The 14,191-nt window shown below is 38.0% G+C and overlaps 1 protein-coding gene across 18 annotated transcripts in view; it reads right to left on the bottom strand.

The window, feature by feature from the left end:
- The window catches only part of SYTL2 (synaptotagmin like 2), a 109,776-nt gene that overhangs the window by 12,537 nt on the left and 83,048 nt on the right, over positions 1–14,191 (bottom strand). For 4 of the 18 annotated variants that reach the window (XM_070490479.1, XM_070490484.1, XM_070490480.1 and 1 more), the window contains exons 9-13: positions 10,686–10,787; positions 8,643–8,696; positions 7,354–7,401; positions 4,248–4,342; positions 1,035–1,154 (exon numbers count right to left, since the gene is read on the bottom strand). In XM_070490479.1, coding sequence (XP_070346580.1) covers positions 1,035–1,154; positions 4,248–4,342; positions 7,354–7,401; positions 8,643–8,696; positions 10,686–10,787 — 419 coding nt within the window. Of the gene's footprint in view, positions 1–1,034; positions 1,155–4,247; positions 4,343–7,353; positions 7,402–8,642; positions 8,763–8,912; positions 9,051–10,685; positions 10,788–14,191 lie in introns of those variants that run through there. The other 14 variants (XM_070490487.1, XM_070490490.1, XM_070490482.1 and 11 more) reach the window with 9 other exon arrangements.

Below are 14,191 nucleotides of genomic sequence, written 5' to 3'. Positions count from 1 at the left end.
TATGTAGATGCTAGCTCATTTCAAAGCAGGGTGATTTTATGGTAGAGGGCATTCAGAGTTCCATTTTTAGGCATGCTTAGTGTTTAAAATGTTAAAGAAAGAGGATGTGAGAAAGCTCAGGCACACAAATCACAGTGACATGTTGCTCTATCAAATTTCCAAGGCACTAAAAAGGAATTTTACCACGTTACTCATCCACTGAATCCAGGAAAATGCTTACTGAGCCATACGCTTTTAGAGGTCAGGAAGGGTAGAAAATGGATGATTGATGAAGGGAGTTTAAAGCCTTCCCAAGGCCATACATTTGATTGCTATCAGCAGAAATGCAATTCAAATAGATTTAAACAAACAAGTCTGAGAAATTCGGGGCTGGTAAGAATTTACGCTCAGCTTTGTCATTTGTCTAGCATACCTGGTGAGACAGGTGCATGTGTATGTATAGCAGAGAAATATTTGGATAAGTGTATGTGGATATATTACATATATATATTTCTACACACATACCACACACACACAGCTACCTCACTTTATGAAAGAAGTTCCACGTAAAGTCAAATTCTCTAGACAGTTAGGGAGTTCTCCTTTTAAAACCCTAATCTGAATCTTTCTACAAGGCAAAGAATCAGCCCTCCTGTTCTTTTATGTGAATCAGTACTTTTATTCATCAGGCTTGCTAAAAGAGAGGTACAATTCCATACCTGTAAACAGTATATAAAAGCATAGCTGATATCAGCAGACTTTATGATAGTTACCCCATTTGTTACACAGAAAAATTTAGTGGTAGTTTAGGTTTATTTTTGGAGTACCTACATTCCTAAAACATATTTATTTATAACGGATATGAACTCTTTTATGGTTAAAAAAAAGAAAAAGGAAGATTTAGCTAGCCAGAACTAACTGTGGGTTAGAGAAAAAGCTCGTGCCCTCGGAATCTGAGAAATACAACAGGAGGCCGTTTTACAGTGAGCAGGAGCATGGAAGAGCAAAGTTGGCAGAAGCGGAGAGATATTAACACGGAGCCTTTGTTTACATACAGAAGACAAGGACGTCATGCCAGAGGAGCTGCTAAGATTGGTTAAAGAGCTTGGGCTCTTCTTGTGTCTGCTGAGCTGGTAACTGCTTTCTGACGCTGTATCTGTTTCTCTGTCATCACTCTACAAAACATCATATAATATACACAAAATTTAAATTCAGAATAAGTCAAGATCAGATCTCGGTTTAGATAAAGATAATATCATGGTATCCCACTGATCTATGACATTTCCCAAGGTCAAAGGATACTAGTGTTAATTGCCAGGGAATGGATTCAGGATGCGGTGGGTAGTCTGCCTTGGACCTCACCTAAGGAGGAGAGGAGTGCTTAGCTACCGAAATAACGAAGTGATTTTTTTTCACCTACCAAGTGGCCCCAAGGTGCTACAGAAGACAGCACACCTATGAGCTTGTCACTCTCTTAATATTATATATTTATGTTGCTTGGAGAACTTTATTGATATGTATGAGAAACTAACTGTACCCAGACAATAAAAGGTCTAAGATTTACTGTCAAAACATAAAATGTCATGCTTAATTCCTCTCATTAACATGGTCTTAACTTTTCTCAAAGTAAAATGTTTTACTTGAGATACAATTAAACTATGAAAAATTAATGCTAGTCTGATCTGTTTCAACTAAAAGTTACATATATTTAATTTTTTTTCCCCTGAGGAAGATTAACCCTGAGCTAATATCTGTGCCAATCTTCCTCTATTTTATATGTGGGTTGCCACCACAGCATGGCTGACAAGTGGTGTAGGTCTGCACCCGGGATCTGAACCCACAAACCTGGGCTGCCAAAATTAACCACTAGGCCACAGGGCTAGCCCCTATATTCAAAAGTTTTTAAATCACCTCATGTATTTTTATAGTGCTATTGTGCTTGTCTTTTTGTTGCTATAATTATACATTCTACCCAGAGTAGATTTTAACACATTTTTGAAAAAAAAAAGTAATAAGATACTTATTTTAAATATGCTCCAGGAAATATTTACCTAGGTCAACAAAGAAAAGTGCCAATAATATATTTTATTATATTTAGATCTAAAGTTTATTAGATGGTAGCTTTAAAAATTCATGGTTCAGAATGAGCTCCTTTTGGGGTTAGAGGGTTTACGGAGCAGTTCAGTGGCTCCTGGGGTTAGGGAAACACCTTTACGGAGGGGGAGTTAGTTCATGCCAACATATTCCAGGGCCATGCAATTATGTATCAATGTAACAGATGCCAATTCTAATGCAGATTAAGAAAGGAGTTAAAGAAAAACAAAATTTATGATTTATATGGATGAGAAAAGAATCCTCCTTCAAGGATTAAAAAAAAAAATCCATACCTTTTTAATGTCTCTGTTGTCACACACTCTCCCCACATGCTTACTGTCCATTTCTCTCTATTACAACATATACTACATTCTACTTAGTACATCAGATCATTAGTGACTTATTGGAAGGATGAGACCCTGTCCTGTTGACCTGGAACACTCATTTTCACATAGCTGGCACTCAACAAATGTGACTGATGTTAAGTCTCAAAGGGACAGTGGACAAAGGAGCAAGGCCTGACTTCATCTCCACTTCCTTTAATATTAAGTGCAACGCCATGTACTTTGTAAGGTAAAATGATACAGCTTAATTTGGCATCTCTGATGCACAAACTCAAATGATTTGGACTCTCTTTTGTGTGGAGCTATGAGGCAGCAGGTTAAAACTGAAGGGAAGACAAAAAATAAAAAGAGGAAACCTCTATCATTTGCCTCTTAAATTATTACATCGTTCATTCATATGACTAACCAAGACCAAAGCATATTTACAAAGGTTTAAAACCACAGGAACTCCATGAGGTGCCTACCACCGGCTTCCAGCTAATGAGTTAGTTTCAAAGAAGGAGTGATTCTTTCCAAAGGAACTGTACTGTGGGCTCTTAATAAGCATATGTATTGGCTAAATATTTGCAGATACAGTTCATCTAAGGCCCAAGAATGGACAGAAGGGTGCACAGGAAGTGGTGGTTGAGGGATGTAATTTATGTGTCGTCCAGAGCTTTCATCACCTTCCATTTACTAAGAGAACACTTGAGGATGTAGCTTTTTATTTCACCATCAAAAATCAGACTAAAACCACAAACAGTAACAGCTAACATTAAAACTGAGACTCAGTGAGTCAGTCACTGTGCTATATGTTCTCCCTGCATTATCTCACTAACTCCTCACAACCTAATGATGTAGGTACTGGGAAACCAGACTCAGGGAAGGTAAGGAACTTGTCCATAATCACACAGCAAATTAGTAGCACAGCCAGGACTGGAAATGTCTGACTCCAAAGGTCAGGCTCCTAACCACCTGACTGCAAGAACACAGAATCTTATTTAAGTCGAAGGACCTGAATTAAAGTCCTAGATCTACTTTTTAGTAGCTGTTGGATTTGGGAAAAGTTACTTAACCTCTCTGAGGCTCTTTCCTCTTTTATACAATGTAGAAAATACCACCTTTAGTTAATGAGAGTTAGATATCAGAATGAATAATTAAGTTCCTGGTACTTACTGCATACTCAGTGAATAGCAGATAATAGTCATGTTCTTGCTTGAGATAGTCAGTACAGTGGTCAACAGCACGGGAGCCAGATCTAGGCTCCAGTCCTGGTTCAACCCCTTTCTAGCTGAGTGAGGGTACTGCACCTCTCTTAGTCTTAGTTTGCTTTTCTGTAACATCTGGGGATAATGATGGTGTCCACCTCTCAGAGTTGTTGGAAGATTAAATGTGACAATGTAGGTAAAGTGCCTACACTCAGTAGATAGCTCTAGAGTTTGCTATGTCATTGTTACTATATTATTTTAACAAATGTTTTCAAGCTAGTCATGCCACCGAGACTCAACTTCCACAAATCAACTCTATTCTAAACTACAGAGGAGTAGTCAGCTCATGCCAACATATTTCTGTCTGGATTTCTTATTTTGTACCCACTTTGATACAAAAGTCACATTCCCAAATCTATGCAATTTGACTTCACTACCAAAAAGAGTTACTGTTTGAGTCAAATGAGACATGCCTTGCCTTGTTCCAGGATCAACAACACTACCTCTATTGATATGAAAAGCAAGGGTCAGTCCTGCTGACCTCTTTGGTCTCTGCCACGGCAGAATACAAACATACCAACCTTGGCACAACAAACCCACCTATTAGGTTCCATTTTTCTAAAAGCACAAAAGACAAACTTGCCTCATCTTGGAGAAATGCTGGAACAGACTTGCTCATCCTTTTGAGTTTGTCGGGGTGGGAAAACTGATTATCGGGTTGTGAAGGCACTGTGGAAACTAAACAGCAGCATTTCCATTCAAAATTATCCTTACAATTGTCAGACAAACATAAGGCATATGTTGAAAACACACTTTTCTTTCATCTATGAACAGAGACGTTTTTGTAAAAAAGTTAAAGGCTCAGTACTTCACATGCACAGGATCATAAGGTAAGCAACATGCAGTTTTCAAAAATTATATATAGAAAACTAGCAAGGAGTTGAACCAAACAGAAAATAAAAATCAATTTAAAAACCATTAGTTTTTACTGAACTGGAGCTGGATTCAAATTATATTAAAACATACTGCCAATGTGAATTAATTTTAACTTATGTTTTCCCATCAGAACTTTGAACCACAAGATCTGTAATTTATTGGTTCATCTCCTTGAGATATATTTTTAACATGCTGCAGGCTGAAAAACTATTTCATTGGACAGCAAGGATTGTTGTACACAACTCAGTCATAAAAGTATCCTGGCTCTTGAGCGTCCAACAGAAGGTCTGCTTCTTTAGTGAGTATGGAGATTACTTCTCTGATAGCATTTCTCATTCAGAATTATGAAAGACTATAATTTCAAAACTATTTTTTGAAAATACAAATTATTTATCTATCTGTCAACTCAGAGAATGCTCAGTAGAGATATCCCAAGGCCAGGTTTGAATGATTCCAGTTAGGATATTCTAAGAATTTAGTTTGAAAATGTAGCCTATGGTTTCTTGCTGGTACAGTAAGTATATTTGTGGAAGTCAGAATAAGATGATGAATTCTATTCCTAATTTGTGTAACTTTAGTTAGAAAAGTATTTTCTTCTTTGCCTAAGAATCATAAAGATTTAGCTTTTCTTACGGTGAATCAGAGCTCCTGTACTGAATGAGTTAATATTTTTCAAGGCACTTAGAACAGTACCTGGAACACAGTAGGCCCTATATAAATATTTGCTAAACGAATAAATATTATCTGACAGAGAACCTTTACATTATCTTTTCAATGTGAAACAAATATATTGACTTGAAAACACATAGATAAAAATCAAATTATATTTCTATATATAACGCAAAAAGTTCAAATTCAGCCCTAAGCATTAGCTAAATTCATCTTTAATTAAAAGAAATCTAATGAAGGAAAACTGAAAATTGAACTGCATATATTAAATATCTGCTTATTCACATAGTAGTTCTCACCTAGTCTTAGGCTCACAAATGTTTCAAGATACACTTACGGTGTCTCACAAGATAATGCCTGCTTTAATCATTTCCCATTAAATAATAATGTGTGTGTGTGTGTTTTCTGGTGACTTATACTGACGCAGTGTAAGATTAGGTCCTGTAATGGCAGAGTATGCCCAATGAGTATGCAAAAACCTTTTCTCATAACACTTGTCCCTATTATTTCCAAAGAATACATCATCCGTTATTCAAATGCAGTCAGTTTTACATTTATTGGGCTTTAGTTATTTATGTTTTGATCACATATTTCATTTTGTCTTGAGATAAGAATACACTCTTCACTAGAAAAAAGGAATAATCTCAGCCTAGGCATTAAGAGTCATCTTGAAAAATACCATAAAAAAGAGAGAGAAATTAATTTATCTAGAAGTCAGTACATGATTAGCCTATTTGCTTTGACCAATAACTAAGCTAATTAGGAGGTCACAATTGAAGAGACAGATATATTGCCATATACATCTATGTCTATGTTTTATTTTCACTTCTCAGGCTAAATGTGAAACAAAACATAGCAAGATACAATAAGATGCCCAAACTTAAGTATCTGCCAGTCCAAAAGCAACTGGAAAAGCCTCTTTACCCAACACCCCCAAGGGACAGAAGTGTTGTTTCCTCTGCAGCCACCAGACAGAGAACACACACCAAGGACGAAGCCTGGATTGTCTGTTTCCCTAGGTTCTTAAGAATTTGTCAGGTCATGTGCCAAAGCTCAGCACCTTTATCTCCAGCAGGAGGACCTCATGAGGGAAGTTTCAGATTTCAGACTAGATGTCACTGCCTTCAAGCATCAACACTTTGTTTCTCCATCTAATGGCTCCTTCATTCAGCTGATCTTCTCCTTAAGACCTATTAGCACATCCACAGACTTTTGGGGCATTGTTATTAAAAACGCTGTGGACTCCTGAGGCAGGCATGTGCATCATTATCTTCTACTTCCAGTGCCCAAGATTATGAAACTGACTGCAAGTAAGAAGATAAGAAGACACACACAAGTATCTGCATGCTTTGCCAGTCCCCACAAACACCTTTTTAATGAGCTATTTGTCCTCAAGACAGTAGTCACAGTTAAGCACAGCAATCTTAAGACTAAACAGAAAAGAGTGAACAATCATTATCTTTGCTTGGTGGTGGATGTTAATTAGTTGATGGACATTAGCTATCACAAGCATACATTTATTTCTTAAGATTCAGATGTTCACTTGCTTTCTATATCAAATATATACTGTTTGAGTCCAGTTTTGAAACTCAGCTTAAACCCTGGACATAATAAAATTTGCTTCTATAGATATACATATACAATAGAGGCATATACAATCATACTACATACTAACTGTCAAAGTACAGTTCTTTCTTAGGTCTAAATAAATTATAAATTGCTTCATATCTATAGTCCTGTATAAAGGCCGCAAGAGATCTAATACTCATAATCATACTGAAACATAAAAGCCAAGTGATATTAGAAGGTGCCAACTTCATTTTAAGCAAAGACTCAAAGAGCAGACAGATTGACAAAAGTATAATACTCAGCAATAACATGTAAATATATATATAACACATATATATATAAATTTTTTAAATATATAACTCTCCCTCAGTGGAACCACAAATTAATCTTTTAACACAGACAGTAGTAAAATGTTTTTAATAAAACCCTTGTCAGAATGAAATAGTTTTGTGAGCTGCAAGAGTTTAGTACCAATAAGAAATGCTGTGTTATTAATGGGGTTAGTTATTTCAGGATATTTAGCACCATGTAGAGTGCAACTTTTAGTCATTTATGAGAAAGATACTGCTACTCACTTCCTGGTATGCATTCATTTGTATCTTGTTCCTGATCTGCTTTTTGATCTACTCAGAAGAGCAACATTGAGAATAAATACCATTTTAACAGAAGGATTAAAGAGACATGAAAGTACAGCTCAAATGTCAGTTTCACAACTGAGAGGGCAGAATACATCTGACAGCTTTTCAGCTTGCTTTCATCCACTCCCAGTGTGACTCTTCATTAAGGTCTCCTGTTCAACTAAACGTCTAACTTCCCTCACAGGAAACCTTGAGTACCTTTCCTCTAATTCACTAAGCTGCAGCATGGAAAATGAAGGAGCACTGGACTAGGAGTAATGAAGCTGAGATTCTAGTCCCCATTCTTCCACTGACTGACTAGCTATAGGATCCAACCCAAGTCACCTAATTTCTCTGAGCTTTTCTTATCTGTAAAACGAAGATAAAAATCCCTGCCCCACCTACTTCAATGAGGTGGTTGTAAACATAAAATGAGAAAGACAAAACTATTACATAAAAGTAAGGAATGACTTTTGAGGAGCTCTGTTGCCACGTTTTATGTGGGAAAGCTGAGTTAATATACATTTTTATTTTTACAGTGAAGGAAATTTAGAAAACAAAACAGCAGCATACAAATATAAATTATACATTTGCATAAATGCTGAACTATAAAAATCAGACTCATTTCCATCACTCCCCACATCAAGGTACTATTTTCCTATTCATTTTATAACTGAACCAAGTAATACCTGATCCATTGACAAGCTTCCAGATCTTCTGGCTCCTTAGTATTTAGAATCAGTTCATTTTACCCTCGGTCTACAATCAGTTATTTACATGATCAGAGGCAGGATCCCCACTCTTGTTCTGAGACCCTTTCCTTTGAAACTAAAACTTAACCAGTTATGTCCAGAGAGACCTAAATGCTGAGACTTGAGAATCAAATACAGGAATAACTTAACCCAGGAGCCCACTCCACTTTTGCTGCCTTCCCGAGGAGTTCTGCAAGTCAGAGTAGCAAAAATCAGCTTATACTCATAGAAATACAATTTCCTATTTATAGAAACCTTCACTTCCCAAGGGTCTCTGATGAGATCCTCACAACAGTATCACCAGCAGAAGCCTTAGGAATACAAAGAGTTAGCATTAAATGCACCAAGTCGAAACCATTTTATAACTTAGGCACCATTCATCACATAGTGACAAATGACGTTCTTCTATTTATCCAACAGCTGCATCTCGGTGACTGCCCAAACCACTCCAAACCTAAAACACAGACAGACATGCAAATACATAAAGATATTTACCATCTTCAGCACTACGTACTAATTCTTCTGGCAGAGTATCTACTTTTGCTTGATCTGTTCAGGAGAAATTAACAAATGGTTAACACGGCTGACCCTTGATGAGAAAAAACAACGAGATTGTCCCTGGAAGCCCCTGGAGTTGGAAGCAATTAGTCAAGATGCAGTGAGGGGTGCAACCAAGATGTCTTCCCCAAAATACTTTCTCTTTAGATTAGCTACTTGAGCCAGTGCCATAGCGGGAGCTCCCATTTCAGCTCCGATGCAGCTTACATCAGCACACTGCTGCACACGGACTCCCAGGGGTTAGAGGGTTAGCTCAGAGCAAGCAATCGGCTGGCAGCAGGAGAAAGCACAGCACTGGAACAGCCTCTCTATTCTTCTGCAAAGGTTAAGATGCTAGCCATGACTAACACCTTCTCAAGCCCATGGTCATTAACAAATATTTCTGTGCGTGCATCATCATTTGTGTATGCCTCTGGGAGCCTTGCTTGGGAAGTCAACTGAAGACATGTAACTGGGGACCAGCTGCTAAGTGGAATCTTGGCAGGCTAGTGTGAGAGTGGGTATCGGTATTTGGAAGGGAGCGTGCAGGAATACCCGTCAGCTGATGGTGATTTTTTTTTTAACCCTACACATTCCTGAGTACTTTAAAGCTGCACCATGGAAATAGCCCCATGCTTCACAGGCAAGGGGTTTTCCAAACTGGACAATAGTTGCTGAGGTTTTTTTCTCAGGGCCCATCACCAACATCAGGAAGAACAATTGGGGCTGTCCAACAAAGGATTGGACTCGCCTTCTCTGGAAGTATTCAGGCAGATGTGGGGGTTGGCCACCTGTTGAGGAGGCTTTAGAGGGAATTTTTGCATTGGGGGAAGTTTGGTATGGGTGACCTTCAAGGTCCCTTCCAACCCTGAGATTCCAAGATCTTTGGTAGGGTTAGGACTTCATTCCAAATTGAGAACACTGTCTTCAGAGCCCTGGGAATCTCTGAATTTTAGGAATTGTTCAGTGGAGTGGCTTTTTCTTTGCCTTTTTAAATTCTAACTTTCTAGTCTTAATTGCAGATGCATAACAAATATTCCAAATATGACAATGGTCAATTTTTAATCATGAGTTTGGCAGTGGTTAACTTTCACTCAGCAAATTTCCTCATGACCATCTGCAATCCCAGGGGTGCATCTTAGCTTAAAAACAACAAGAACAAAAACCCTAGAAGTTGTGACTTCTAAGTCCATTTGTCTGGCTCACAGGTCCCTACATACATTTTGCTTTATGTTGGTAGTCAAGAAATCCTTCCCCTATTAAAGCAGCAGCCAATGGGGAATAGTGTGCCTAATGTGTCGTGTGTCAGGTAGTCTTTGGACTTATAGTTCCAGGATCCAAAAGAAATGCATGAAAAGAAGGGACAAAAGAGAAAGGAAAGTCCTTGAAGTCAGGGACTATTCCATCTGTGTATCAGGAAAAATTCCTCAGACATCCAACATTGTCGTAAAGAACATAGTCACTTTATAAATGCTCTTGATAATAGTGTGTTGATTTTGAGTCTCAGCTCTGCTGTGTGACACCAAGCACGTTACTTTACCTCTCTGACCTTCATTTTCCTCATCTGTAAAATGGGGATAAAAACAATTCATCCCTCACAGGGCTGCTTATGCCACTTAAATGAGATAATGCAAGTAAAATGCTTAGCCAAGTCTTGGTACATAGTGCTCGACAAATGTTAGATATTACTGCTAGAACCACTAGCTACCACAGTCTTTTAAAACTCACTGTACTTGAATAAACACTCAAAGTGGGATTCTTTAATTCGAGGAAACCTAGTGCTCTAGTAACTAAACCTTGTGCATTATTTTAAAAGCGAAGTTCTAGCCACTTTAGGGTGAGCCTCCTCAGCTCACTTGGGAAAGGTTATTCTCATCTGTTAACTGCTGCCCCCTATAGGGGTTTCAGTGCACAACAGCATGCAGTGAGGCCAAAGGAGAACACATAAGCATTTTTAAGCTTAGATGGGGGCATGAACAGTGGAGCAAACTTTATTCTCACTTGATGAATCTGATGAAATGTCTTCTAGACTTTTGGAAGGCATTTTTCTAGCAGAACGCTTTTCCAAAGTTTTCAAAACGGGACTGGGTTCTTCTTCTGAACCTGTTACAAGACAAAACCGATGAACACTGCACAATACCAAAAAAAAAAAAAACCACCCAAACACTTAATAGCCAACGAACATTGAAATGATAGGTTGAAACGAGGCATTATGCCATAAGCTTCCACACTTTTATTTACTCTATGAAGAACTTCACAGAAGAAAATAAAATCTCTCCACTATTAGTATATCCTTTAAAAAATAGTTTTGCTGGCTAAGAAGTATTTGCAAGCATAAATCATACAGAAACAAGATTACCACATTAATAGAAATATGATTTCTTAGTCTTCTACACCTCTATTTTAGGCACATAATTTGTTCTGTGCCAGATTTTGAATCTTTCCATTTCACTTTCAGCTTTTGAAGACAGCCACAAAATGGTTTTAGGAGCATTAAAAAAATTAGCTGAAGGCAAGATTCGGATGTTTAACATCTGTGTATAATCGGGGACACAGATGGGTGAATTCTCCAGATGGATGTAGGCTTTTTGGGTTTCATGAGCTAATAAAATTTCCAACAAAATGTTGGGAAATGACATGAGGTAGTCAACTTTTTATTTTACTAAGGCATTCTAAAGGGAGGCAGGGACTCTTATCATCTACTGATGCCTTTATTTTATAAAAGGAAAGGCATTTTAAGGACCAAAATTGAAAAAAAGAAAAAGGGCATAACCTCAGAATAAGAAAAGCCCTTTAAATTAAATACAACTAATGGTACAAAAAAATTTGTCTAGACAGTCCTTAATTTTTCCATTGTGACAGTGAAAACTCCATCATGGATAAGCCCTGGTCTGAGTACTATCACTCTTGACTACTGTATTCTCAGTGCCTAGAACTGTGGCTGGCAATAGGCTCTTCAAAAATGTTTGCTAAATCAACGAATGCTTCCATTAATGAGTCAATGAATTTGGGAACCACTTCTCCAGACAATACTTTCCTGAAATGCATCCCATTTCTGCCCCATGTTAATAGACATTCTATAGCAAGTGGACTCTAAGATGAATTAGATTTGGGATGCTCTGTGTCCAAATTTAAAGATTTCTTACTACAGATCTTCTCAGAAACTTTGATATACTAATAATGTGCATAATCTCTCAGTGTTTCCAGACGTATTTGACTATGGAACCCATTTTTTTTTCTTGCTGAGGAAGATTTGCCTTGAGGTAACTTCTGTTGCCAACCTTCCTCTTTTTGCTTGAGGAAGATTTGCCCTGAGCTAACATCTGTGCCAGTCTTCCTCTATTTTGTATGTGGGTCACCACCACAATATGGCTACCAACGAGTGGTGTAGGTCTGTACCCAGGAACCAAACCTGGGCCACTGAAGCAGAGTGTGCTGAACCTTAACCACTAGGCCACAGAGCCAGCCCCCTCCCCTTTTTTTTAAGGAGGATGTTGAGGTATTGGTTGGTTAAGAGCTCAGCCACAAGTCAAAAATGTCAGGTTACTCACCAAAATTATGGTGACCTTTTAGTCAGTTTCCTCCCTACTCTCACTCCACCCCCATGCATTTGTTTTAAAATAATAATTTAGGTTAGAGGATATAAAACTATGACTGTGCCATTCTATATCTCTTACTTGGCTTATAATTTCAAAATACATGGGCTCTGTCTAGGGGGTTATTTAATATTGCTTATGTCATTTTTAGAAAAGCTTTCTGCTATTCAACCTGTTAGGCTGGTATACTATAAACATAGCTATGCACATTAGGCATTAGTCTCCAGAGTAAGTGCAAATTTATAAGCCCTCCTCCTCCTGTGGGTCAGTTTACCCTAGTAACTCCTGTAGTCGTTTAGTGAAAGTCCACTTTAATGAGTTTTAACATGCCGACTTATACTCTTGTGTATGTCTGGTTTGAGACTGGTATTTCACTTTCCTTTTCTTACCAGAAAAATTTGTTAAAGGGGCTTCAACTTGACTAATTAAGTTCAAAGCTGGAATCTTTGGTGAGTTTTCAAGAAGAGGCTCTACAGCTACTTGCAAAGGAACCCAAACCTCATAAGTCAGCCATCAAGTAAAGCTTATTTATTCCCATCGAGACTGAGGGAGCTAGAAAATGACAAATTCTGCTAACCTACTAGGAAGGCGATCAGTACTAGTTGTTGTGCACCTTTGGTTAAAATCTCCCAGCCAGAGAGCATCCTTTATCATTTCATCCCTCTAGTCAAGTAACTTCTCATTCCTATTTGCTCCTGGGTTTCTCTGCTAAAATGCTCTTGTTGATCAGAATAGAAAACTGAGACAAGCCCTGTGTTTTATAGCCTGACTGAAACCAGTACCCCAAAGTCCACTTAGATGAATGTGGTATCGATTAAGATCTTCATCCACTTAGCCAAGACTGGAGTCAAAGAAATGCAGCAGGCCAGGCAATGCCCTTAGGTGGAATCAGGTGAAGTCATCTGACCAAAGTCATGCTCTAGAAGGGGATTCTACAGATAATTGAAAACGAGAAGGAGAGGGTGGCAACAAAAATACCACAACACGTTGTATCTGAGGGAAAGAAAGTTCCAGCCTTGCACTTTCTTCCTGATATTTAGCTGCTACTGTGGTAAAATATTGCTCCTTAAAAGGAAATTTGAGCCCATTTGTGGCAATTTCTTGCCACAAATCTTACTAGAAGCTTCTGTGTGGATTGCCAATTGAGAAAGAAATTCCAATTATTTCCAGGAGGAAAACTAGCTTGGATGATTTAGAGGTACTTTCTAAACCCAAAAAGTTCTTTAAAAAATATTTTGAAACCTAAAAGTTCTGTTGTTGATTACTGAGAATAAAGTCAGATTCTGAACCACTGCCTTGTATAAAGCCTTCTCTATGTAACTCATTTGATTGAAAAATATAAAAGGAAATGTAGTTTTTTATGAAGAAAGCCTGGGGAGAACTTAAGTGATAAGAATTTAGTATGTGGGAGTGTCAGATTAATCTCAATTTTAAAAACTATATCATCCTTTACATCAGCATTCCATAAATCAACTCATTAACCAATGGGTTAAAAATTTCAAAATGCTCACTGGAGGTATTTCTCCAGCTTTCTGCATTAGAACTGATGTTTCCACCTGAAAAATCAGAGTCAGAGAAACCTTCTTTTTCTTCCTCTTTCTCTTGTCTCTTATATGGTGATACCAGAATCAATTCAACTTTACTTGGTTTTGTAGGGTTTTCATTGTTCGTCAGGAGAGAAATGGGTTGCCTATTTCTGGACATACTAATTGCTTCAGGAACCTCTTCAAAGCCATGCTCCTGAAAAGCTCCTTCTCCAACCCCTGCCACCTCACTTTCACTATCCCTGACCTCTGGGGGTTTTATAGTCTCAATAGTCCCTATTTCATGGTCCACATAAAGTTGTGGGGTTCCAGCGATCTCAACCCCACTTTCAGAATCACAGAGATCTGATAAATCAGTCACAGCTTC

This window comes from Equus asinus, chromosome 20 (assembly GCF_041296235.1).
Source record: "Equus asinus isolate D_3611 breed Donkey chromosome 20, EquAss-T2T_v2, whole genome shotgun sequence".
NCBI classification, from domain to species: domain Eukaryota; kingdom Metazoa; phylum Chordata; class Mammalia; order Perissodactyla; family Equidae; genus Equus; species Equus asinus.
This window is presented reverse-complemented; position numbering and strand designations above follow the sequence as displayed.